This window comes from Rissa tridactyla, chromosome 1, assembly GCF_028500815.1.
Source record: "Rissa tridactyla isolate bRisTri1 chromosome 1, bRisTri1.patW.cur.20221130, whole genome shotgun sequence".
NCBI lineage: Eukaryota > Metazoa > Chordata > Aves > Charadriiformes > Laridae > Rissa > Rissa tridactyla.
In genome coordinates this window covers 95,050,169-95,075,217 of record NC_071466.1, presented here as the reverse complement: position 1 = coordinate 95,075,217, position 25,049 = coordinate 95,050,169, and the positions used below count along the sequence as shown (strand labels likewise).

General features: G+C 40.3%; 1 protein-coding gene across 1 annotated transcript in view; it reads right to left on the bottom strand.

Moving 5' to 3' along the window:
• Positions 1-9,935: 9,935 nt before the first annotated feature.
• Positions 9,936-25,049, bottom strand: part of PRRG1 (proline rich and Gla domain 1) — a 35,578-nt gene continuing 20,464 nt past the window's right edge. Inside the window, exons 4-5 of the mRNA XM_054183663.1 lie at positions 22,080-22,240; positions 9,936-14,074 (exon numbers count right to left, since the gene is read on the bottom strand). Of these exons, the coding sequence (XP_054039638.1) occupies positions 13,550-14,074; positions 22,080-22,240 (686 nt within the window). The 3' untranslated portion in view covers positions 9,936-13,549. The remainder of the gene's footprint in view (positions 14,075-22,079; positions 22,241-25,049) is intronic.

Below are 25,049 nucleotides of genomic sequence, written 5' to 3'. Positions count from 1 at the left end.
GGAGCAGACAACACACGGAAGCAGCCTGCGTGAATGGTGGTATCCAAAGTTTGCGGCTTTTCTGCCTTTTTTTTTTTCCTGCTTTTTTTCCTGTTTGTTGCACCACAGAGGGCACAGATATGCTACTTTAGCTGAATTATTTTAGTCTGTAGCTAAGATACACTTCTTTAAATCAGCTAGCTTTCAAGATGCCTCTTCTCACTACCCGGTTAAATAAATGCGTGTTCTTAGTAGCTAAACATAAGCAAAGAGGTTCATATTTTTATCTCTCATTTGATTACCACCTTTGCTACGAGAGTTCCAATAAATATTCTACAGCATCCAGATGAATGGCTTGTTACAGAACTGGGGTATCAGCCATTACTAATTAACCACAGTTTCATTCTTTATATTTTGCCCTGCTCAAATAATTTAACTGGCTGAATCAGTTTAAGATTAGGGAAATTTGCAGGCCATTTAGAGCTTTTGCAGTCAAGTTCATGACAATTTCCTTTCCCCACAGCCGTAACTGTTTCCCTGAGTACCTGCGTACTTATTTTTTGCTTGGGATGTTTACCTATTACATGGGGAAGGTCAGTAATTTCAGCTGAGACAGATTGGCAGAGTTAAGCTCAACGGGAGCCTGACCCCAGGTTCCATAACCAATAGATTAGATAATAGAAGTTTATTACTTTTCAGAAGAAATGACAAAACTAAACATTAACAGACAGATTGACTTTCCTGTGGGGTCACTGTTCATTAAATTTCCCACTGCTTTTACAATCTGAACCACTACAGTCATTTAGCTTTTAGCTCAAGTCCTTAAAGCGAGAAGATTGTTTCTTTATTGTCTTGCAACCATTCTTCATTTTAATGGCATTTTTCAAGCTCTCAACTTAAAACTGGCGAACACTATCAAAAATGAAAACTCTGCCTTCTGCGGCTTAAACACAAACAAACCCAGCTGCTTCCCTTCTTCTCGTTTAAAATCTGTCAGGCACCGGTTTGTGCCAGGCAGATAACTACGTGGCCTAATGGAGACCGCTGGGTAACAATGAAAACCTCCTTCGCAGAAGCTGATGGTAAACTCACAGCAATTATCTATGAAGGTCCCGCTCTGCAGAGCAGCAGGCTGTAGGGCAGGCTGTAGGAAAGTGTGTACTCGCCACGTTTTGGCACTTAGTCCTGAGGAACCAGGACTAGGAACTGGGGACAGGTAGTTGAACAGAGGAGGACATGCCAGAGAAGGGTTTTGCCACTGGGAGTGTGCTCAGGTGCCCCAAGGCAATCATAGTGCTGTAGCTGGACCAGAAACTAGTGGCTTCAAGAACCCTGACTTTTTTTGTCTTCTCCTTTCCTCCTCTAAATGTCAATATACGGACTTTGAACCGATGCCATTACAGAAGGTCATCCAGGTACATTACAGAGGACTGTTGTGGGAAAGGGAACACAGAGAAAACATAAGAAACTGTGGAGAAACTCCTTGCAAGAGGTCCCACTCACCAAAGAAGAAAGATGGTTTTTATTTATTAGGTAGATATGCCATAACATTTATAACCTTGCAAGAAAAATACATTTATTACACATCTTAATCACATACCATATCTACAGAATTCAATAGCTACACGGACAGTATTTTATGGGCTCTTCTTTAAGGTCACGGGATATTTAAAAATACAAAGGCCACAATATCGAATGTTTGAAGAGTGGTCAGAATAAGAGAACCCTCTTATCTTACATCACTGATTTCCCAAGGAAAACACTTTTTCTGCACATACTACATGATTTGCAGTAATCTAGTTTCCTCATTTTCTGATAACACAGGGCTCAGGTCATAGATTTTTCATTGTTTTGACGGAAGATTGAATAAAACTGTTTCATGCTTGCCTCCTGCTAACAGACCGTGACCCTTTAACTTCGTTTCCTACCACTGACTGATCATGGAGCAATGCAACCTGACTGCCTTCCTTCCTGCCCACTCCAAAAATGAAAAGGTGATGAAAGCGATAGACAAGATAGGAAGAGGCCAACATCTGTTGAATCAGTGTTGTAGGACTTAAAGGTGGTTTTTTTGAGCCCTTAACCCAGTAGACCATAGCAGCTAAGGATGCCTAAACCAAGAAACACTTGGGAGAACTTTGCACCTGAGCAACAGTGGGAGAAGGAGGATGTGCAACATCTTAGGCTGTTCCTAACACTGCAAGCTCCAATTGTTTTTCTTTTCTAAATCCAGATTTATTGTTTGGGGCCATCACCAAAACGTTCTTTGTTTTTCCACCATGGAACAGGTGGCATAATGTGCCTTGCAATGTTATTGCTATGTTATAATTTCATCGGGTCATGCTCAAACCAACAGGTTCAACTCAGCCTACAATAAAACTTCCATTCTGCTGCAGTGCCTATGGATGCATTGAATAAAATAGGTGTTAAAAAAGTTTCAAGTTGCTAAATCAATATTTCATTATTTGTTTCATATTGTTTTATTAGCGACAGAAACAAAGCTCAACAACAGATAAAAGCTTGGAAAGATGTAATGAGAATGGACTTGGGCACAACATTTTTAATCTGTTCATTTCTTAATCCAAGCTTAATACATCTTTTCCAACATGATGAGATTAGACAAAATTGCTCAACTCTGTTCTTTGTAAATTTAGTGAAACTACCAGCAGAAAGAATATTTCTCAAGGTTATACACAAGTGAAAGAAAACTTCTATTATAAATTTTCCTTGGCATAGGCTAGAATGAAAAAGAAAGACTAATCTGTGAAGAGGTATTCTGAAGAGAGTTCAGTTCAAGAGAAACCTGACTAAAGGGGAAGTACCTGAAATACAGCAAGATTTAATTCTGCTCAGTTCTTTATCAGTGCTTTTCAACTGCAGCAAGTCAGCCGTTCAACACATTTAATCATTTAAGGCCAGAAGCAGGTACAGGAACTTGCTACTCTAACCTCAGAGGTATTCTCACGCCCAGGGTAGAGTGGAGTTGATACGTGAATACATAAACATATTTAGAAATCCAACTTCAACCACTCTGTTGATTTCTTAAGGCCAAACTCTATTGTTGTTACAGACAGAGCCTTAAAAAGGAAATGACAAGGAGACGTGTTGATGACAGAAATTATTTTCTTCTACAAGAAAAAACATTGCAAATCTCTTGGCTTTAGGGGACACTTTATCTACTTGCCCTATAGAGATAGCCTTATACACACCACCAAAGGAGCAAAGAGGTGATTTTAAAAATCCTAAGGAATGAAAGCACCTATCCGGTTAGACAATCCCTACACGTTTGCTGGAATAACCTCAGCATTCCTGCACGCCTCCCTCCCCGCTGCCTCGCTGCACGCCAACCAGCCTCCCATTAGCCCTCTCTCCAGGTTGACTCTGTCACACAGATACCACGAATGCCTGCACTGGCCGATCCAGTTTAGCACACCAGTATCTCTGGTTGAGGGTGGTTTGGTGGTTTGTACTGCGTGACTGCTCCACTATTCCCATTTTGATGATTTCCTCGCTGTGGATTCGCCGGGTATCTTGATATCAGCCACGGCATGAACGCAGGCCAAGTCAAAGCAGAGAAGACTGTGTCAACTAGATCCAAATATAGACAATAAAGTTAGAAAGGTATCAGAGATACGTGTACATGAACATAACCAAGGGATTTGGAGGACTTCTAGCACGCCTGTACTCTTACTAGTGTAATTGCTTCAATTGACCTGGCTTCTTCCTTTTCTCTCTTCCTTTTTTATTTATTTTTTAAGAAAAATACAAGACCATTATTTAAGCACATCGCTTTCCTTAGATTTGACATTAAAAGAGACCTTTTAACATTTCTGAGTGCCCTTCCAATAATTAGACTGGCAAACCCCACCCAGTAGCATTCTATTAAAATTAATTAACTCACCTGCCAGCAGTTTAAATAACAAAGTGAAGAAAACAATTTGTATCAGGCACTGGACAGTGAGGGCAGGAACATTTCAAAAGCACACTCACATAATTTCTTTATACTGCCTTCAAAGCCTTGTTAAAAAATGCAGCTTTTACAACATGTCCTCAAGAAATTAAAATTAAAGCCACACAATTTTGAGAGAGAGAGAGGCAACTCCATGGACCTGGAAGGCTTTTGATGGTCATCCAGCTTCCTTTGCAGCACAAATCCAGCCACGATGTTGCTCCCTGTAGTTGCACGTGTTTGGCACAAGGAGAGAAGTGATCTCTCAAGTAGAGAGGTCCATCGCAGCTCAGGGGTTTGTAAAGCAGAACGGCTCCCTCAGGCCAAAGGGCAACCAGCATAGGTCTCACGGCCCTGCAGATATCTCTCTCTCTCGTAGCTTGAGCAATTGTTTCCACATTAGCTTTGGTCATGTGCAGCATGTTGCAAGAGGCTGGAGTTGAAGCAAAAAAGGCCTCTAACCGGTGACAGCATCTGCTTCTTACTTTATGTGTTACTTTATGGTCAAATGCAGCTAGCAGACCAGGCAGAGTGGCTGCTACCACAGGGCATGCACCACAGCAGCCTGCGCTCCAGGACCACGTCCTGTTGATGAGCTCTCCATCAGTGCTGGATGCTCTTCTTCAGGAGGGGGAAAGGACAGCATCTCTGCCACCTCTCTCACTTAGCGACACCTCCATCACATCTATGCCGAATGTTAGCCAGCCTCAGATCAACATAGATAGTGGTTGTGATGGTGACATTCACTGTCATCGCAGCCTGAGGAGGTGGGACACTGGAACAGGTTGCCCAGAGAAGCTGTGGATGCCCCATCCTTGGAGGTGTTCAAGGCCAGGCTGGATGGGGCTTTGAGCAGCCTGGTCTAGTGGGAGGTGTCCCTGCCCAGGGCAGGGGGGTTGGAACTAGATGATTGTTAAGCTCTCTTCCAACTCCAACCATTCTGTGATTCTATGATTCTATGATTTGAGAAAGCAGAGGGGAATGCCATGAAGAGAAGAGGGATAGCAGGGTATTGTCTTGCAGCATATCATCTGTGAAATCTTGTGGAAGAGGAGCATTTGTTCACAACAATCTCTCTTCAACAACAACAATCTCTTTAAAAGAAAGGATTATTGAATTGTTGCTGACTATCAGCAAGCCAATCATTTGTCATTGTCACCAGCACAGAGGAGATGCCAGATGAAAGGTCTACAAGCTGTATCTGACTCTGAAAACCTGTGTCTGACAGCAAAATGAACTCCACAGGTCTCTCTCTCTGTCCTTTGCAAGTCCCGGCACAGAAGAGCTGCTGTAAAAGGACATTCCAGAGGGAAGCGAATGTTTTGGTGATAGGGGATAGCGCTACTCAGCTGCCTGGGAAGGAATCTGGCATATGCCCTGCCCCTGAAACAGCAGTCTGAGAATGGGGCTTATACCTTTAATGTCGCTCTTGGAGAAGCCTTTTCAACAGTACAGCACAAAATTTGGTGTAGGGAGTACTGGTGAAGGGAGGTGGTTTTGCCAGCCTCATCATGATAAACATGATAAACATGTTTTTACACAGCAATGTGGAAATTTCTGGACAAATGAGCAATGTGGGATGATCTTTTTTCAGCCAAGTTGCTAGAAGACATCACCGTAGTCAATCATATAACCATCAACTACTGCTGCTCAGGAATTTTTTTTAATAAACTCTGCTATACTGAAGACTTAATACAGTGAAGCTAAAATTGCTCATGGGACCATGCCAGTTTTGACAAAAACAAGCAAGAAAACCAGCACTGGCAAGGACTTTTCAGGTTCCGGATGGAATTTGTGATCCAAAAAGTGTAATGGGAAGGTTGGTGTCACCAGCACACAAAAAACTAAGAGCAGCAGCTCAAACCCACAAATCCTTTAACAGAAAACTACTGGTCTGCTTTCCAACAACCCATGAGAAGTTAAATAAGTGAATTAAGACTATAGTAAGTAGTTTAAATTCACTCTACGCAGAAATCTGCATATACTGAAGGAAATGTCAAGGCATTTCGAAGTTTGAAAAAGGTGAGGACTGCTAGCCCAGTCTAATGTGCAAAAAAGCCTAATGCCCTGCGATAGAGGAAGCCCAAGTTCAAATCCTCGCTGCAGGGCCGTGGGTGAATGGCAAGGTTGGGGCAAGAACCAGCCTTCCTCGTGGGCTGGGGATGCTTGCCCACAGCCCCGAGACAGGGAGTATTTCGGCACTGGTATCATGATTTTGTGAACAGTCTTCGGGCTGCCAATGTTGTGCTGATGCAGGACAGTAAATGCGGAAATCTGAAAGCATTGCGCGGGACAGAAAACCCTTTTCTTAAACACTTCTCCTGACAACGGAGGAGACGGTAGCGTTTCCACAGAGCCAAGCTGCCTGTGTGGAAAGGCTGAAAGGTAATGAAGGTGCCAGCACAAATAGGTAAGAAAAGGGAAACTGAGCTCCAAATAACACTTTATAAGGCTGAAAAATATTACAGAAGAGAATATAACATTAGAAATTATTTCCAATGCTGCATTTCTTTTAAAGAATCTGCACAATAAAAATACCAACTTTTGCACACTTTGATATAAAAGCATCTGAAAGATTTTAGGAAGGAACGAACAAGGAAGTATTATTATTCTGCAGTGTTATTAAACAAAATGCAAAAATCAGCAAGTTGGTTAAGAGAAAAAAAACGCCAGAAACAGGAAAAAAAAAAAGCATCTCACTTTTTACCACTACTAGACATATCTGACTAAATGTGCTAGGCATCCTTTCATTTTGCAACAGTTATTAAACTGTTAAAAAAAAATCTGGAGCTCGGACGGAGAGTAAAATAGCTACATAAATGTTAATACCAATTCCTACGGCCAGTAACAACTCCAAGTAGGGCTTGGGTTGCCTTGCCAGCGCAGGCTCCGTAGAGGAGCGCTTCACAGGCTGTTCCGAGGGCACAGGGAAGTTATTCCAGGCACAGCTGGCAGAGCCGAGCTGACCTGGAACAGAGCCATTCCCTGGAGACCATTAGGGGCACGTAGATGTTAAAGCAACGTTTTGTTCTCTGCTGCAACCCCCCCTCAAATTTTGCTGAGCACCCACCCACAGGCGGAGAACAGACCCTGACAACATAACAATACGCTTATTGTGGGCAGAACCCACAGAAGGACGAGCATACAATCAACTGGGTTGTGCTAATCGTCAGGACGCCGGTCCTTCTGGCAGCCCACGAGTCTCAGCTCCTGCCCGCAGACCACACGCAGCCGCGCCACAGACCCTCTGCCAGACCCTCTCGGATGCAGTAGAGTCGGTCTCAGGTTTGGGGGCAGCATCTCCTCTGCGTGGAAGGCAGCTGTTTTCATTTTAAAGTTGGTTATTTACCTTCAACCTTCCCCGCTCATCAGGTGCTTTCCCAGAGGAATTCGCTTACTGCTGCCTACGCTACTAGCAAATGAATGTGCAAGTGCGCCCGGCCTTTATTACACTTTTACAAGCACTCTTGAAGTCGCAGGCAAGTTGGAAACGATCCAAAACACTGTTTCACGTGGCTGTTGGATGGAAGAAGTCCATTTATCGACACCAAGCTAATGTTCAGAAACACAGGCCCTTAAGACTGCAGGAGAAAAGGGGATACTGAGGTATGACTATTGGGAGACACGGCAGACATCAGCATGGAACTTTTGGGTTTCATTTAAAACTCTGGCGAGGTGGGTACACATGAAAAATATACTCTGACCAACTCTCGTGCATGAGGTTTTCTTCCAGAGGGCAGATATATTTCATCTTCGTCCACCTCTAAGGTAAAAACTATGATTACAATAGAACCACAAACAGAAAAGCAAGCAATACAAAAATGAAAGGAAGAAATAAAAACCAACAGCAATTCTAAGAGCAAACGGAAATAAATGACTTGTGATAAGACAGTTTAGGCGTACCAGCTGGGACAAACTTTTGAGCTGGTTCCTTTGTCCTTGCTTTTCCCTGACAGTATCACTTTTCACCGAAAATCCTGGCAGGAAACATTGTCTTCAGTGGTTTTAATCTTGGAAACGATCCACGTCTGGTGGCTGTGTTAAGACTGGGAGATAAAAGGCCACAGCTGACAACAGCCTGTGCCTCACCGCATGTCCCAGCAGACTGATGCCTGCCTCTGGCAGAGTGGGTGCTGTGCCACTGCCACCGGCGACGGTTGAGTAAGAAAATAAAGAAAAATTAAATTGGGAGCCTCTGACCTACGGAATCTGGTCCAGGGTCTGTTCTGTGGGAAAATACATCCTACACCACGGCCAGGGAGACAGTCTGGTACAGATTACTCCTTAAGCAGAGATTTTAACTGCTGGAAGTATCAAAATAAATTTTCAGAGTACTTGTTTCCTTCTTGCTTTAAGCCCCTCAACTCACGCAGGTACGTACAAAGTTTCCAACTGGAGAAGGAAAGGGCAGGGCATACTAAAAGGCTCTGTTTTGAGTCTTAGATTTTGTTGTTTCTGAGACAGGGTAAAACAGCACAGCAGTCAGTGTGTTTTTATTGCACGATACACTGAGACAGGACAAGGAAAGAAAACGCTGTTACCAATATTCCAGCAAACACTGTTGCAGAGAGCTAAACCGTAAGCAAATGCTGCGTAACATACACAATCAAGAGAAAACAGGCCAGGCCTTTCTTGCACTGACTTGTTATTTAGCATTCAATAACTCACTGCCAAATCAAAAACACAATTACTGAGATCCCACTGCAGAGGAAAAGCGTAGTTCAACTTTCTGGCAAAGCTCAAAGTTCAATTACCCTGTAGCAAATCAATCAAATGTGTGTGCAGCAAGCAATGAAATAGTACAGATGTCACCTCACTGCTTTCAGCTGAACATGTTTTTTCTTTTTAAAAATCAGCAAGTAGCACTAGGAAATATTTACAAAGTTCGCATTATGCACAAGATAAAAGGGAATCTATCAGTGTGATTTAGAGTGGCAGAGAACAGCGTTCAGGGCATGCAAAACAATAAATAATGAACATTCACCACTAGTGACCTGGCGGGACGATTTTTTTTATAGACACCGAGATTCACGATACCAGTTTAACGTTGTATCTGCCACGTTCCAATAGCTAGAAGCCAGGCATGCAGAGGCAATCATGCATTGAACCACGTGCAAACACATTTGCCAGCGCTGATGGATGGATGGTCAGGACACGGAGCGTGTACGTGCACAGCAAACACCACTTACCAAACACGGAGCGTTCTGTTTGGATGGTGTTGGTCTGAGCTACACAAATAAAAGCTTACCCAGGGGAGCAAGGTGCCACACCACACACTTGACACCTTAGGAAGTCACACACGCTTTGTTGCTTCAGCTCTTTGGGCGCTTCTGACCAGTACAAAACCGCACTCGCGTTCATGAAACTCTAAGATACGTACCTCCTACGGGGCTTCACTAACAGCTCCAGAGTCCAGCCGTGCAGTAACCCAGCGAAAAATACCAGGCACATATTGTGCCATTTACGGGCAGCTGAGTGAGAAAGGATGACACGAAGTTTGTCTTGACTGGAACGGAAATCTTTAGTTTCCGGTAGGGATCATTAGGCAAGGGTTTGGGGTTTTTTCCCCCCTTGTTCGCTATTAATGCGTCATTCACAGAGCTGATGCAAAATCTTGACATCACTTTTTTTTCAAATGGCTGAAGTCGACTTCGAAATTAAGGCCCCTGACTTAAACATTTTTTCTTACAGTGTACTGTTTCATTTTGTTGTAATAATTTCTGCTCTCCCTCTGCCTGTTACTTAGCTGTAGCTACAAGTGCTTTTTTTTAAAAAATGGAAAATAAACAAATTCACAAATCTGATTAAAAATGAGCCCGAATCTTGAAAGAATATCAAGTCTACTTGAAAATAAAATTATATTTATATTTTAAGTTGTCAAAAGAAAACAACTGATTCACTGCAAATGATCAAGTACATAAAACACTGGAAATTAAAAGAGCATCACTGAACTACACAAATTTAATTCTCACTGCAGTTGTGTAGAATTGATATTTTGAAACATGAGGCATCTTAAAAAAATTTATTTAGCATATCCAAAAACAAATGTTACAAAAAATTTTCTATAAACATAGGCAAAAATGTTTAAATAGGATAATTTAATGTAAACCAAACCCCTTTAAAATATGCAATACTGTAATCAGATGTTATTTACATCCAAGTGAAGACAGAACAACCTCCACTAATGCTAAATATCATCTAAGCAAATAATTAATTTCCATAATTTCTTAAAACAGCTACACATATTTAAGTTAGTTTTAGTAGATAAATCATCTCAATCCTAATACAAGATGAAATTCAATGTTACATTCAGAAGTGGGAAAGGCAGTATCCCAACTATTCATGTCATCAGTCAAGATAGTACTGCATTCAGATTCGCAAAACCTTTAGAGGTACAACTGTAAATTTGTAGTATTTATTGCACGACAATGCAATTACACAATAGGTAAAACTACTAAGTGATTTGCAAAAAAAAGCTGTGTAAAAACCCAGTACAAACAAAATTTTATTTTTCAGATTAGAAAAGCCAGACACAATACTAAGCTATTCCCACATTTCACAAAACAGAATAAAGTATTTTGTAATTCAACATTACTACAACATGGAGAAAGCTATTAATGTCTTAGAGGAAATACATTTGGATAACTGTCGCACGCAAGTTTTGTTTAATTATGAAATTTATTCACCAAGGCATAAGTTTATGGCCCACAATGGCATTCATGCTCACATACATGGAAAAGGCATAGCCCAATAAATCCAACTCATAGATCATTTTAGATATTTGGTTGTGGCTTTTTTGGAAAGACAAGCATCATTTTTGCATTGCACATAAAAGTATCTACAGGACACAGCAAGAAATTCAACTTAGGAGCCAGAAACATAAAGCTATTAAAAGTGGCAGTGGAATATAGAATAAGAAAAAAAAAAAAAGGAAAAGGAAAAAAAAAGAAAAGCCAGCTCATCTCTAAACTAGACTGCCCATGTTCAGTGGATGATGACAGCTGCTGAATGACCTGATGTGAAATGGGTGATCTCCATGCATTTCCTACAGGAAAGTCTTATATCCAAACAAAAGAATTTTCTGCTAAAACTGCCAGCTGTGCAGGCAGGCACGGGAGATGCCAATATGGCACGGACATTGAAATACCAGCTCTTTTTGAGGTGGTTCCTGCATGTTGAGATGAGGCACTTTGTTTTGGTAATGTCTGCCTAAAGCAGTACAAAACTCTTGCTCAGTATAAAAGGAGCTTTATCTTCTACAAGTGGCAACTCAGGACACACAAGAGCTAAAACCACTTCAAAAGAAAAGGTCAGGCGGTCCAAAAAACAAGACCCAGGCAATTCTTACTGCAAGTGTCCAAAACACATTGTATTTATCTGCCCAATATCTATTATAAATAATAAATGTAAGTAAGAGTTACATTTTTGACAACAGTTTGGCCTGGAATTCATCCATTAACTCTCAATACAACTTGCTTTAGCAACCGAAGATCCCCGGTAGACAACTTAGGCAACCTACTCTTTGCCAAAAATAAGAACATAAAATTAATTATAAAATCCTTACTTCATTTGTCAGTACATTATAACAAATTCTTACAGAAGTGTGCATATACACACCCATGTATGACCATAGATTTCTTTTCAGCAGCTTGGTGTAAAATTCGTTAGGGAAAAGATGGGCCAAGCCTCCACGAGATTGTAGACACCAGCACACACCTCAGACGTCAACAGCAATTTCAAATGGGTGGCATTGGCATTTCATTTGGGGTCTTTGGAACAAGATGCAGTTTGGGTTTCTGTAGTAAGAAAGCCAACATAATACAGTAGTCCTTCAGGGTTAAATACATTTAATTGGTGCTAATTGATTAGTAGAACACAGAACAATACTGAAGCTAATGGCACACTGCCTTGGTGTAGGGGGAAAGAAAACTGAGATGAATATTCACAAGCTAAACTGAGCTATGAACTTTTAAATCAAGCTGGGAAAAAAGAATCCCCACACTACAGTTTGCACTAGCTTAACTATCATCAGTGTCTAAACCAGTTGGTTGAAATTCTGCACAAGCCTCTATTCTACCTTGTACCAAGTCCGACAGAAATCCAGCCTCAAAAAGTCACTCCAGAGTAATGCTTGGGGGTGCATCTGCTTTGTTTTCTTAGAAATCCAACTTGGTGGGTCTTCACAGTTCTGCCCTACCTCAGCTGGACTCTGCAGCTCACTGCTGGAGCCAGGAGAGCCAGGTTAGCCACACAACTTCTGGAGCCAGCCTAGGCTACCACGCTTCCCAGCATCTCTTACTCTGATGAGCACCTATAACCTAAGAGCTGTGAAAAAAAAGGCTTGTGTACACTGAGAACGGACTGTGCTTTAAAAATTCATGTCACAGATAAAAGCACTAAGAGTGTTCTTCGAAACAATGAAAAATGTAAATAGCTTTATTTGATTATAACATGTTGTTAACTTTTGCAACAGAAGCACCTTGTTGGAACAGGTAAGTGATAAAAATAATTGTTGTTGAAAAAAGGTATCTATATTCTCTGCAAAGGATTTCCATCGTCACCAATACAAGGTGCACACACAGTATATTTAAGTACGTAAGAGGCAAAAGAATATCAGGTTTTGAGGAAGAGGTTTTTATTTCATAGTTGGGGAAAAAAAAAAGTCACACACGCTGAATGCTTTCCCTTTTTTTCCCCCTTTTAAAAGGAAAGTAATACCTTTGGGTTTATGCGTTTATGGGTAATATCCTGGTCCCAGTGAAGACTACGGTTGGAAGACTATGATCAGGATTTTATCCACTCTTGAGTATTTCAGTATTTCGTTATTTACCATTGCATGAACTTTTGAGTTCTAAAGTTAACACATGCACACTTCTCACCTCTAGAATACACAAGTAAAAACAGAGAGGAAAATAGAGAGAAAAGGCAGAACATAGACCAAAAAAATACACTATTAAATTCACAAGTTAGTATCTTAAGTTGTTAGGTTCTAAACATTTACAGAATTTTGAGTTGTAATAGCAAAAGTTTTAGAATACACCTCTTCTGCTAGGACTCTGAAATTATTGCTGTTAAGCCAGAATACTCTAACGAGGTACTGGTTTGAACACAAAGGCATACTGCTCTCAGCCTTCCAAGGGCCCAGGACAGGGTGCAGCCTGTAACAAAAATCCAAGTGAGAGAAAGGAACCAACCAGACAAGAGGCAATACTGCAAAAATCAGTCCCCTTTAGTGTAAATAACTATCTAAAATGTTGCTTAAGGATTCCCTATTTCGGACAATTCTGACGGTCTGCAGTAAGAAAGGGGAGGGGGATTCCACCAGTCTTGTGGGGAATGTGGACAACGTTCAGAATAAAACAAGTGACATCCCTCAAAGCGGAGGTACTTTTGAAAAGTATGACAGAGCACCACATTTGTACCTGCACTACACTCTCAATACAGATTCCTTATGACCTGCTGTAGTGAAAAAAATACCAAACCCAAAGAACAAGTGAATCTAAAACAAAAGTGAAGTTCATTGTACAAGTCCATTTAAATTACAGAAATGCATAATAAGCCAAGATAAAGTGCTACAAAATTATTAGTAATTTTTAAAATGTCCATAGCATTCTTCTGGCTTTACTTAGCACTGGGGACAACAGGAGTTAGTTCAATCGCACTGGCTGAACTGGAATTCACAATGTCTTCATATTGCGGGGGTGGATCTAAATGTTGTTCAGTTTCACTTCTTCTCATACTGCTTTCACCAGTGGCTTCCTCATATGAAGGAGGAGGATCACAGTTTGAGAGCCTTGTGGATATTGAGTCTGACTGTCCATCTGTATAGCTCAGACCTCCTGGAGAAAGCCCACTGACTTCATACATTTCCTCCTGTGGGGAATGAACAATGCTGAGAGGTGGCGGAAGTGGACCTCTGCCGTCAGCCACAGCGCCATCACCCATCGCTTCGTGGGCTCCCCTATGCGCGTACACCGACTGTCTACGCATTTTCTTTTTAAAGAGGCATCTCCATATGACAAAAATGACAATGAGGATAACAAAAAGGCCAATGATTAATGGAAATGCAAGGTAAAATGAATACCAGCTATGTCCTGTGTTACTTTCTCCCTGAAGTCCATTTTTGTAGACTTTCCAGAACTCCTTCTAGAAGAGCAAGACAGGATAAGTCAGAAACTATAAGACAGTTAAAAAAAAATATATATAAACACTGTAATCAAGTTGTTTTAAATGAATGAGAAAAAAAAGGCATTTCAAATACTGATGATTAAATTAAGAACTGGTATGGATAAGCACACACAATAAACTTTTCAATTTTTTTCTGATGTGGTTAGTAATACAAAAAGGTTTTTGTTTTTTAAAACCAACTCCTCACTGCTTTTAAGATTCCTGTGACTGCACTCAATGTTTACAAACCTGCAGCACAGACAGGACTAGGTAAATAACAATAGAATGGTTCGGGTTAGAAGGGACCTTGAAGATCATCTAGTTCCAACCCCCCTGCCCTGGGCAGGGACACCTCCCACTAGACCAGGCTGCTCAAAGCCCCATCCAGCCTGGCCTTGAACACTTCCAGGGATGGGGCATCCACAACTTCCCTGGGCAACCTGTTCCAGTGCCTCACCACCCTCACAGGAAAGAATTTCTTCTGAATATCCAATCCAAATCTCCCCTCTTTCAGTTTGGGGCCGTTATCCCTCGTCCTATCATTACACTCCCTGATAAAAGAGTCCCTCTCCCCATCCTTCCTGATCCTTCCTGTAGGCCCCCTTCAGGTACTGGAAGGCTGCTATAAGGTTGTCTCAGAGCCTTCTTTTCTCCAGGCTGAACAACCCCAACTCTCTCAGCCTGTCCTCATAGCAGAGGTGCTCCAGCCCTCTGATTATCGAATAAAAAATAAAAGTTTAATCAGCATGCACATAAGCCACCTGGTGGATCAAAGTTTTTCAGCACCACTGAAGGTAAAAGTTAGGGTTTTGTTTGTTCGTTTTAAAATTGTAATAATATACTCATACAAATTGACAGGGAAACACTGTTTTGGAATGACAGACCACTTTGGCAAAGCACAACTGTGTTGTACTGTCATCTCATAATTTAGACTTTGCCCACCCTCTGGCTCATAAAGCAATTGTTGTCAGCTTATTTTGAGTTGATTCAGGCGCTCTATTTATAGCTAAAAATAACTTCATCAGTATGAGAATATTCCACAGCTTATTATATTCATGAAATTTTGACAAAACAGCTACAGATAAATGGAACAGAAAGTGAAAAGTGAAAATATGAGCAAGGGAAAACAAAGATGAAGGGGGACACCAGTGCTTGAAAGTAATCTTTGCCATATTAATATGCACAAGCAGGAGTACAAAGATCATGTCACCATCCAATTTTCTCTGCAGCGAACGCTAGGAAAAGCTAGTACAAAGAAAAGCATCCCCTGCCTCAAAAAGGTTGTCATCCTCACCTTTAAGGTCTCTCCTACTAAGAAACTCTTCCACTGTGTTTTATAGCCATGTGTAATTTAAGAAAAGAATAACGACAAAAAGCCTTGAAATCCATGCCAGAAACTCTAAATTCTTTAGTTTCCTTTAAAAATGCAGATACCCGAGCCACTCATATTCATATCATCATTTATTTTAAATGATAATACATATCTCACATGCAAGTATTTGTAAAACTACTCACGAGGTAAACTTGATATGGTCATTGTTTGGTTATTAGTAAATTATGTATTTAGGTTTCAGACTGACTGACTTTGTGCACGCACAAATCAGATATATCAATTTTTTCAGTTCAGAAGTGCTGCCCCATGATCAGCATTAAACAGATAATGCCACCAAACTGGTCTCAGAGGCAGCTTGAGTCCAGAAGCAGCACGGCCCCTCTAATGCGGAGGCTAAGCTTGCCCTGCGCAAAGTCAGGACCAAGACACCATGGACAAAACACATGCCCACAATGCTTCTGGATCAGAATTTACTAAGGTTAAGAGCAATGCCATGCGCATGAAACAACTGGCTATCATGTAGTAGTTTTGTTTTTTAAAAGATAAATTGTTCTATCCCTGTACTCAGTGCAAGTTAAAAAAAAAAAAAGCCTTACTCAATTCTTACAGCAAACCAGGATCAGGTGTTTTTTCTAAATTCCAAGGTTTGACATCGAAGCTGGTCACCACAGTGCCCCTTTTTGCTGTGAGCCCAGGTCCAAATCCTCTAAGCTAAGTCAGGTAGCACTGACTTCAAACAAAGTAAGCAAGTCTTGGAAGATGGACTAACCTCTCTAAATGTTTTTCTACGAGGGCCTTCCTTGATACATTGTTCGACAGAGAATCCCAGATCAACTGTGCTGACTTTAGAAAAAACATTTAAGTGGAAAAACTAACATTAAAAAAATGAAATTAGCTGTACAACTGAGGACTTTTGGGATCTCTGCATGATAAAAATCGACAAAACTAAACACCCCACCTCTCCCCATCGGATCATCAGGCAATTAGGAAGGTCTGTTACCTATTACCTTTCCATCTGGTTTGAATACAACTAACTAAATTCATTAGTGGAATAAATATTCTCAACTGAAAAAGCAGAAAAAGATTCATTACCATTAATTGCTCTTATTTGTACTAGAACCAAGCTTCCCACTTCACTGTTCTGCTGCCTCAACAGCAGCAAAGGAATAAAATGGTACAATTTATACTTTCAAGGCCAAAGTTGCAAAGATTTACTGAAAGTCATCGAATACACTGTGCAAGGATGTGTCATTTTAAAGACCGTGTAAGAGAAAGGTAGTTTTGATGAAAAAGAAGAAATTGCCCTTTTCCTTTAGCAATATATTTTGTGTTGCAGACTGCAGAGGAAATATACCCTCTCCAATGTAAGGGTAGTAGGTTGTGACCGATTTTAGTAATGTTTCTATGTTACTTCTAATTCAGCTCTATCTGCTGGAGAAAACGTCTCTGTACCTTCTTCAGAAAGCTGAAATACCAGCATCTCTCCTTGTCACTCTGCAACGTGGCAAAGCAGCAGAAAAGCTGTTTTCCCAGAGTGGCAGGCAATTAGTTCAGAATAGGGTGTGTGGCTGTGAGGGATGTTCGAGTTGATGGTGTGACCGGACAAGTGCGTATAAAGAGCTTAAGGTTTAAACTGCCTCAGGGACGAAAGTAGTTTAGCGTCCACTTTCATTTGCATGCAAAGAAAAGGAAATTCCAAGACAGGTTAGACACATGCTCCACTGTCAAAAATTACAGTGCTTCACATCTAAGGCTATCTTACAGGCACAGAGGAATAAAGTTCTGCACACAGGTGAAAAATATAAAGAAACACTTGTTTAGTCACATAAAAAAAAAGCTTTCTTTAAATTTTCCTCTTTGGGTGAAAAAAAAAAGTAAACAAAAAACCAAAGCCACAAAAAAACACCAACCAAAAAATCGCTAGTGTACTAAACCCAAGGTTTCCAGCTTGCATTTTTGCAAGCCAAATCTCAAAGACTGTTAGCTCCAGACTGAGGGAACTGACAGGAACTGGAGGAAAATAATACTTCAGGTTCGAGTTTTGCAGCTGCCAAGCAGCTCACCCTCTGCCCTGCCATCCTGCAGCTATGCTGCACTGTAAAGTAAAGGCACAGGAGGACAAGCCACCTGGTCAAAGTCAAATGATGCCCAACAAACCCATGGAGAACTTGTATGAATTTGCATGGTGTGAGGATTTGTACAAACTGCTATGAAAAAAACCAAGAGGGGGAAATACTGCAAACCTAGGAAGTAGCTGTAGAAACTGATACAGAAAGTTAAAGAGTAATTTAAAAATTGGAGAACTCGCAGCACAAACTTCCCTTCCATAGTTGCTGGTCTCTTAAACCAACAACAAAAAGGACTTTCTACTTGAAAAAATTATTAACTTGTGATTTATGAAAACACACTCCAGTAATCATTTACCCTTGAGCACTGTACAGCTGGGAATACCAGGTGTACATGCCTTAAAAGGCTGAAAAACTAAGTTAAGGAAACCACAGAATCAGATAACTGCAACGGAAAAGACTTAGAAATACATCTAACATATCTTCCTGCCAAGAACTACTTTTCTGAATGTCCCTTACTGCTTTGGCAAATCCAGTTTGAAATAATCAAAAGGAATTCTCAAGGGCATCCTACACAAAGACAGTTACGGTCAATTTGCCAGAATTTTGTTTCCCTTTTATCTCTAATACTTCTCAGAACAGAGTCAGCATCAGTCAACTGGATCTGAATGCTGAATCAAATAAGGGATCCACGTGAAAGTTCAGAGAGTCGCACCCTGTTGAGAATATCAGCTGAGGCCTTTACTATATTTGGCAGCATCATCAGCCTCAAAGGACTCTTGGTCAACTGTCTGACTTGTTTTAGAGGTGGACTAATAATATGCCATTGGTATTCAGTAGGTAGAGGATATGGACAAAGCAGTAATGGGAAGTGATCTGGTCTGCCCTTAATTTCAGGTGGCAGGAAAAGATTCACCTCTTCTCTTCTGGGTATTTATGCATCATCCATAATTAGACACAGACTGATGCTAGAAATCTTATTTGATCACATCATTTTAGATCTGGTGCTGACAAGTTTAGAGTTGCTTGCTAAACTTTTATTAGTGTTTTGTTTGTTTTGCTAGAATAGAGCTATACAGAGAACCTTACAGTTTCTGTAATACTTAATATTTGTGAGAAATTTGTAACACAAATAAAGATCTGTGACTTCTAGCTTTTAAAATCTTCATGGAGTATAATTTAAAAATAAAAAGCGTTAATGGAAATAAAATCAGTGCTTCAATCACACCCAGAGACTTTGCCCAGTAACCTTTGAACAAATCTTTCAGTCTCCCAATCACCTTTGACAACTGACCAGTGACCACACAGTGCTGCCTGCAGGCTACAGGTACTACAAATAAACAGCTTTACTAGATCAGACCTAGGGCTCACCTAATCTGTTACCTTCTCTTCTGACAACAATCATTAGAGATTGTCGAAAGAAGAGTTCAAAGATAAGCAGGCAGCGATACTCTCCCAGCTTCCACATATTTGTACTTCAAGAACTTCCATTAGCCAAAGCTGACCCCTTTTATTCAATGGTCCCACATTGATTTATCTTTCGTTCATTTATATTGTTGTTCTCTGAACCTATATAAGCTTTTAGCATCCAAGACATCCTGTGGCAAGGCAGTCCACAGCTCTATTATCTGTGGCGAGAAGAGATACTTCTATTTGCTTTGAACCTGCACCTTCTAGTTTCCTTTGAGGCCCTCTTAGCTCTCCTGTCAGATGGATGCCAAGCGACTGACCTCAGTTCAATCTTCACACTCTTCACAGACATCATCACATATTCCCTGACTTAACTCTTTTCTGATCTATTGTTGTTACAGAAGTCTTTTCATATCTTTGGTCAACTGTCACAGTTCTCCAGTCCTTCCTCAGCTACTAATTTGCTTTTGAGGAGATAGGGAGATCAGAGCTATACAGGTCACACTCAAGATGCTCATATGCAATGGCATAATTATATTAATAATAATAATAATTATGTTATTTTGATCCCTACTTCTTTCTACAGATTCTCAGCAATCAGGTTTTTATTTTGTTTTGGTTTTGTTTGACTGCTAGGCATTAAATTCAAGCCTTCATAGATTCAAATTCAGATCTTGTTCCCCAGTTCAATTCAGAGCCAAGAATATACATAAATGAATGTTCTATTTTCCCCCACGTGTGTTACATTTGTCAACACTGAATTTCATACCCTGCTTTATCCACGAGGTCCTGCAAATTCTTCCCTCTTGGCTCTAGCCTTACTAACATAGCAGTATTATCTTTACAATTAACTTTATCATTTTAAATAATAATTCTGAACCTATCAAATTCCCCAAGGCCACACAATATTAAAGGCATTCAATATTTCCATGACAGCTACGCATGTATACTTAACACCACAATGCTAACTTCCAAGAAAAACTCATGCATCAAAAATAACTTGAGGGAACTGCTTGATATTATTTTAATATTACAAATACGGATGTTGCACACCTCCCCAGAAGACTGCAGAAAAACAAAGAACCAAATGCACAAGATAAAAGATATAGACAGAGATTACACAAAACAAAGTTACCATGAGATAAATAAGCTACAGACCCTATTTGAATTCCACTCTATTTATACTATGAAATCATTGCATCTTTGTTACTCTGAACATACTGTATCATGATCCCAGTCTACTGCATCCGTTTCCTTCCCCTGGGACACAGAAATTAAGTCTTACTAAGTGGCTGTAAGGATGGATACCGCTAGGGGACAATGGACTAAATAAAGCCTAAGCAAATGAGGCTGGTCCGGCACAACTGCACATTAGCAGAGCCGGGCCCATCAGCAAGCTACCAACCACAGAATGAAACAGCTAAGGGAAAAAGGATTCAGTAGTAGAAATGCATTAAAAGGTCAGGACCTTATTGGAAGCTCCTTCTCCCCTGTGACACAAAGGCTGCGGAAATGTAACTGCTTTCTACTTTACTATTTCCCTGCAAGGGAAATGCTATCTACCAATACAAGTGTTCCTAAATGGGGGAAAAGAAGCCAAAGTGAGAGGCAACATGTTTAGGCTATGATTTCTCTAGTGACTTGAACTTCTTGTGCTACTTAAGCAAGAGTGATATTGTGTTACATTTTTGTACAAGTAGCACACACTATTCTTAATTGCATAATGAGCTATCATTAGGAATGGCCACAGCAAGCTGAATTTGGGTGGTAAAAAACATGTGTGTGCATGTTTAAAGATTCAGAAAGAAGCAGCTTCGAAGAGACACCGTGTGGCCTACTACTTCATTTTAATAAATCAGGAAGTTCTTATTCCAGCCTGACCCATCTCCACAGGTATGGCCTCCAAAAAAGAGATGCCAAGAACTATGAAGTTCAGTATGCCTTTACAATTTCTGATGTAGAGCTCGGCCAGTGAAGAGTGGAATGCATCACACAGAATGTGTAACTTCTGGAAATATGCAATGCTCCCTGTCCCGCATCGCCCATTAACCCGTTGGCATTGCAAGCACCATTTCCCTGTGCAAAACCACACAAGGGATAGAAGCTTTTTTTGAATGTAAGTTTTCTGAGTCACATTTTCTAGCATCTGTTTTTCACTTTAGATTTACCCTCAAATTCAGCCATGTCTGTCTTGAATTAATAAATAAATAAATAAATGTTGACTGTATGTGCCACCATCAAAAACCTGTGTGCTGTTTTTATTTGTTGGGAAGCAATATAAGATATGTTAGGTATGATGTGCAGCTATTGTTTGCAGAGCCATTAGCCCACAAGCTTCTTTTAATTAGAGAAGCCAACCGACTTATGCAACAACTCTGTGTGGGCAGTATCTGCTTCATTCCCGTCAAGTTAATGTATCACTGCCCTTGCATAACACACGGTAGCACTGAAATTATTGTTCCTTCCATGTTTTAGATCACTGCCGCTTAACAATACTCTCTGGGGGCTTGCAGATTTTAGCTTGAAGGCCACTAGTCTTTCCCTACTTTTAGATTATTAGTCTGGACACTGAACGCTTTGACCAGCTACACCAGCATCTGAGATTCAAAGGTGTATTTTAAATGGCAAGCTTTTTGAGTTGCTCACTCATTTCATATAAACATATTCAATAAACAAAGTTATTCCACAAGCAGTGAGATAAGTGCAGACTTGTGCCCTCTGCTTCTGTATATTCCCTGTAACAGTCCCAATCCCATCATTTCTCCCAAGCAAGACAAATGATACCCAGGTCAGGCTTAAGTGTGTGGTGACAGGAGAACCAGGACACAGGCTATTTGGGTAAATAGTGCTGCAAAACAGACTGTCTTGTCCACCTTTTCTCAAGTGGGCCTATTAATTCATACTCCTTTTCTGCCCAGCTGCTAGTTTTCACGAGATTTAAGAGCATAATTATCTTTGAGACTTCTGCCCCTTTCAAATTCAGTTTAATTGGGATGAAGGGTTCAAAAGTTATTGCTGTGCAGTCTATCCATCTCCACTGTACAACTTTTTGGCCTCTTTCTTTAAGCAAATAAGAAAAACTAATGTTATGTTGGGAAACACAGAAGCATTCAGTACACCCAAAAATTTAATACCAATATACTCCACCCATCTTTAAATACACATCAAAACATACCGTTTTTTCCTCATTTTCAAATGCTTCTCTTGCTTCTTCATAGCTACAGATTTCTTCTCTGCATTCATGTTCTATGTCACCTTGCTTTAGTTCTTCCAAAAATGTGTTGGCTCTCGGGTATCTTTTTAACACAGAATTGGCTTTGTCCTCTGTTAAGAACACTGAGAAAGAGGAGAGACAACAAAGGTCACTTTTAAAATAGATATCCAAAACCTCATGCTAAAACTGCTCAAAGAAAATGTGCTTTTGAGAAATAAAGAGCTTTTTCAAAGTCCTCCCCTTTATTTAATATGATAAAAGGCCTTTCCTAGTTTTATTCATTATTGTAAGTAGATGGGCCTACAATTTCAGTAGTTATTGCTATAATGTCATAAATGTGATGGATCTCGATTCATCATCACAGTCATGTGTGCTTAAACAAGACCGAAGCTGGTTTTTAAGACGAGTGCTCAGAAGAGACAGGCACATGCTCAGCTCAAGCAACTTCTTAAACTAAGATGAAACAGAACAAACAAATCCTGCCCGTGAACAGCCGAAAAGATATTTGCAACTGCTGGAGGGCATCACGGCCAGAATGCTCTGAAGTTTTCGATATAAATATTTATGAATATTACCCATAATCATACACACCAGAACAGCTGCATTTATCAAAGTTTAAATCTGTAAATTTTCTTAAGCAACTCTGAAGCAGACTTGCTGCCTTCACTCCAGAAATGTCAACCCCAAAAACAGTGACCCTTATGAACGTGGGTGGGAGAAGCAGCCTCTATTTTCTTGAATCATATGCAAAAACTTCACCTTATTTGATGAACCAAATAAAACGACCCCAAAAGGCAACCAACGTTCTGACACAGGTATTCTTTATTTGCTTTCCTTGGTTTTCTGCTCAAGGAAGAGGGCTGGAAGCAACCTCTTTTCTTCTGATGTTCCAGCTTTCCCTCAAACTCCCTGACCAAACCATTTTTACAGTAGGGTGCAGCAACTGGAACACTCCAAAATCCATCAGACTGAATTGCCCGGGAGGTACATCTGCAGCGAATGATGCAGAAATTCTCCAGGTACTTCAGGTCAGGAAGCAAGGACACCATGTCAGTGCAACGCTGATCTTGGGCTCTCACTGCCAGCAAGAGAAACTAATTATTCAATGCGCTGCCACACTAATACACCCGTACCACTTCCCTGACCTGTGCAATCATTACTGCATTGGTTCATTTAGTCTGGGACCACTGATATGCTACGAAAACAAACTCTCACTGTCTACTGAAGGACAATGACTGGTTTAAGCAATGATTTATCTATAGTTTTATATGAATCAGTTTGCTGTACTTTTTTTTTTTCTTCATTATCTGATTCTGGATTTTAAAAAAGGATGGCAGCAAGTCTACAAAGAAGGTCACTATACTTGGGCTTTCTTGTAAGACAGATGGGGTGGCATTTTTCAGCAATGAGGCTACTACCATAATTAGGCTGATCTACTATAATTTCATTTTGTTTAGCCTCTGTGTATACTTTCTTGTAAATTGTTAGTCATCTTTCTTCTGCAAATGATTAAATGAAGATTTGACGATTAAGCTCCAAAACACCAGCTATTCCTATACTTTCACAGTCAAATACATGTAGTAGGTACACGCACCACACAAATTACACTATTCATGATGTTGCCAGAGGTTCAGTACATACAACTCTACAACTGCACCTACAGCAATTTTAGTTTTCTACAGCACCACTGGTGAGCACATGGGCATCTCCTATTGTGTAAGTTCACTGCCTAAATAACATAGAAATTAATATTCAAAAACATCTTCAAAAAGGACAGAAAAAAAAAGGATGGCTTCTTTCCATTTCCTGCACAATTCTCCTGACTCCCCTCTAGGCCTGAAGAACTTAATTTCTTTAAACATGCCTCAGTGATCACATGAAGGACTTGTCCGCATCAGGAAGCCAGCATGCAGCCATGCATGGGGACAGACTGCCAGTGCTCTACCTACTTCTCACCAACTCCTCCTGTGGGCATTCCTGAAGCAGAACAAGCTGCAGCCCAGACTCTCTTAAGAATGTCCATATGTGGAGTCACTGAATGCACTATAAATCAAGTTTCCCTTCCTTCAGCAGATAAAACCTAGGGAATTTAATTTCACAGCTGGAATCCGTCCCTGAAAACAGTAATGAGACAAACTATGATAGCTTTGTACTGGATGCTGAGGGAAAAGAAATGAGGAGGAAAATGCAGGTAGCTGAAAATACCCCGATTTAAAGCTTCTGTCTCTCAGAAACAACCTACAAATCTTTGTTTCTGCATGCACCTCCCAATTTACCAAAGAAGCAAATCAAGAACAAAAGTTTAAAAGCTGGTATGTTATGAAATACTGCATTAGATACACATTGGGATGAGTTTCTAGGTAATAGTTTCATTTTCCAAAAAGCTAGGGATACATTTCTGCTTCAAAAATGCATTGATGAAGAAGAGCAAAAATTAAAATAATTCAATATTCAAGAATGGCCAATATATGACTACATATAAAACCCAACTTTTTTATTTAGCAATTCATATTCAGAAAGTGTCTCTCTTGTCTCACAATACAGAGAAAACAGAAATATAGAATACAGAAAATGCATACATCACAGAGACAAAAAAGCCCACTGAGGAAAGTAAACCACACCCCATATTATTTCTGAATGTATCTGATAAATAATGATCTACGATTAGTCCAGACCAGGAATGGCTTTTGACACTACAAGGCTGGAAAAAATTAAGTACATTAATTTGTTTGTTTTGATTTGACATTTTTAAAGCTCTGCCCACTCCTAGCAACTTTAAATCCTGTTGAGAAGTCAATACAAATGTAGCGAGGAAACATAAAAACATACGCTGATCAAAGCAATCTTGATGGAGATACAGATTGAAACTCAGTGATTTAATGAGAACCAGTCATTGCCTGATGAATCCTATAAAAAGAGATAATGGAACCA